The 2759-nt window shown below is 40.1% G+C and overlaps 1 protein-coding gene across 1 annotated transcript in view; it reads right to left on the reverse strand.

Moving 5' to 3' along the window:
* Positions 1 to 200: 200 nt before the first annotated feature.
* Positions 201 to 2759, reverse strand: part of LOC106880948 (CUB and sushi domain-containing protein 1) — a 13330-nt gene continuing 10771 nt past the window's right edge. The window contains exons 10-11 of the mRNA XM_014931131.2: positions 2436 to 2603; positions 201 to 388 (exon numbers count right to left, since the gene is read on the reverse strand). Coding sequence (XP_014786617.2) covers positions 201 to 388; positions 2436 to 2603 — 356 coding nt within the window. The remainder of the gene's footprint in view (positions 389 to 2435; positions 2604 to 2759) is intronic.

The following is a 2759-nucleotide window of genomic DNA, read 5'->3' on the forward strand; positions in this document are numbered from 1 at the left end:
AGACAGACAGACAGACAGATAGATAGATAGATGGCTATAATATAGATTCAACATGCCTAATATACAGAAGAGAAATGAGTGCACACTGAGATAAATCATAAAAAACTCACACAAAGAAAAGTAAAAACAGGAATGAAGTATCAAACATGGCAAATTTAGCAATAAATGTCTCTTAAAGTTATGTAAATCAATCAGATTTGTTACATACGTGTGCATGCTGGCCTGTAGCTCCAAGTACCGGAAGATGTACAAATAATAGTGTCCGTTCCAGAGACTACATAACCAAAATTACAACTGTATTTTACTTTATCATTGTAAAAGTAATGCTGCCGCGGCGATATTATATTGTTTCCTGTATTAGGAATCATAGGAGTTGGGCATCTAATTTCTGCAAATAACAGAAGAAAGAAAAAATATATTTTTTGTTTCAAGATTAAATAACAAGACAAACGAAATATATGACATACCTGTGTGTGTGTAATTCAAAAAACGTGTAATAAATAAACAGACGAATATATACTAAATACACATATATATATGTGTGTTTGTGTGTCTGTGTTTTTACCCCCTTCATCGCTTGACAAACGATGCTAGTGTGTTTACGTCCCCGTAACTTAGCGGTTCGGCAAAAAAAAAGACCGATAGAATATTTAGTTGAATGAATTGACCCCAGGACTTATTTTTTTGCTGAACCTGGTACTTATTTTATCGGGTCCTCCTGCCAAGGCGCTAGGTTATGAGGGGGGGACATAAACACACCAGCACCAGTTGTCAAGCTATACTGGGGGACAAATACAGGCACAAACACACACACACACACACACACTCTCTCTCTCTCTCTCTCTCACAAACACACACACAAACACTCTCTCTCTCTCACACACACACATGATGGACTTCTTTCATTTTCCGTCTACCAGACCCACTCACAAGGCTTTGATCGTCGCGAGGCTATAGTAGAAGACACTTGCCCAAGATGCAACGCAGTGGGACTGAACCCAGAACCATGTGGTTGGGAACTTCTTACCACACAACCACACCCGCGCCTCTGTTTAATTATTTATTTATTTGCATACATCTGGGAATGTGTTTGACGTTTTCTTTCCATCTGAAGACAGTAGGTTAACATTGGAAGACATTTAAGAAACCCAAAATTTCTACAAATCCTACTCTGTCGTTTGTATGAGAACATGACGTCGACTAGAACTCGTCTCTCTCTGTCTCACTTTTGCCATCGCTCTTTCCACAGTGCAGTAGAATTCTTCACACCACAAGAAACTATCAGTGGCACCTTAATATGCTAGACGATATAAGGCAGTGAGCTGGCTGAAACGTAAGCACGCCAGGCGAAATGCTTAACGATATTTCATCTGTCTACGTTCTGAGTTCAAATTCCGCCGAGGTCGATTTTGCCTTTCACAAGGTCCAAAATTTTTGGGGAAGGGGGTCAGTCGATTAACTTCAGTATGCAACTGGTACTTAACTTATTGACCCCGAAAGGATGAAAGGCAAAATCGACCTCGGCGGAATTTGAACTGAGAAAGTATACAGATGAAATTTACTTCGGAAAGAGGTCTGTGTTTGTGATGGTTAGTTGGGGTGGGTGCACTGGGAATGTGGCCTAGATGTCAAGGGAGCGGCAGCCCAAAAAATTTGGGAACCATTGCTCTAGAGTAATATGCAAGCACTCAAATACGAATGCATTGAAACTTATAGTATAAACAGCATAATTTTTGGTTTCTTTGTAATTTATACAATCTCTTATATATATAAATATTAGCCATTTCCAGTTTTAATATCAATAGTTTTTCATTTAAGCCACAAGGAATAAAAGAAGTAAAGTTTCCTTTCCAAGTCATATAAGCTCATAAAGGCTGGTTTCCCGGTTTCCATGATGTATATATCCCCTACCTGGATGGGACTCCAGTCTGCCGCAGGGTGACTCATTTTTGCCAGCTGAGTGAATTGGAGCAACATGACATGAAGTGTTTTGCTCAAGGACACAATGCGTCTCCTGGTCCTAGAATTGAAACCACAATCTTACGATTGTAAATCCAGCACCCTAACCACTAAGCCATGCACCTCCACAAGCCACAAGACTCATTCTCAATAAATAAAAAATAAATAAATAAATGCGCCCTTTTAAAGCCTAGCCAGGCTCATAGACCCGGTTTCCCGGTTTCAATGGCGTAAGTGTTCCCCAGCTGGACGAGACGCCAGTCCATCGCAGCGTTACTCATTTTTGCCAGCTGAGTGGACTGGGGCAACGTGAAATGAAGTGTTTTGCTCGAGAACGCAACGCGTCGCCCGGTGCAGGAATCGAAACCACAATCTTACGATCATGGTGCTGACACCCTAACCACTAAGCCATGCACCTCCACAAGCCACAAGACCCACTCTCAATAAATAGCCCTTATAAATTACCATACACTTACTTTTACAATAGACTGCCATCTGGTTAATAATATGTGTATTATTGATAAACTCTGTTATATCCACTGAGTGTTTCGTATAGCCTTCCTGGCATTCACATTGATAACTGCCCTGTGTATTCTTGCAGATTTGTTCACAAAGATGCATACCTGTGCTGCATTCATCTATATCTGAAATAGTAAAGCAAAGTAAATGGATAAGTAAATATTGTGAACGTCAGATGTGGTTGTTGTTGAGATTGCTAACCTCTCAACTCAGGAGCTCTACAATGAAAGGATGTCCGGTGAGATCAATCTCTCTCCTTATATATATATATATATATATAT

The sequence above is a fragment of the Octopus bimaculoides genome, chromosome 23 (genome assembly GCF_001194135.2).
Source record: "Octopus bimaculoides isolate UCB-OBI-ISO-001 chromosome 23, ASM119413v2, whole genome shotgun sequence".
Classification (NCBI taxonomy): domain Eukaryota; kingdom Metazoa; phylum Mollusca; class Cephalopoda; order Octopoda; family Octopodidae; genus Octopus; species Octopus bimaculoides.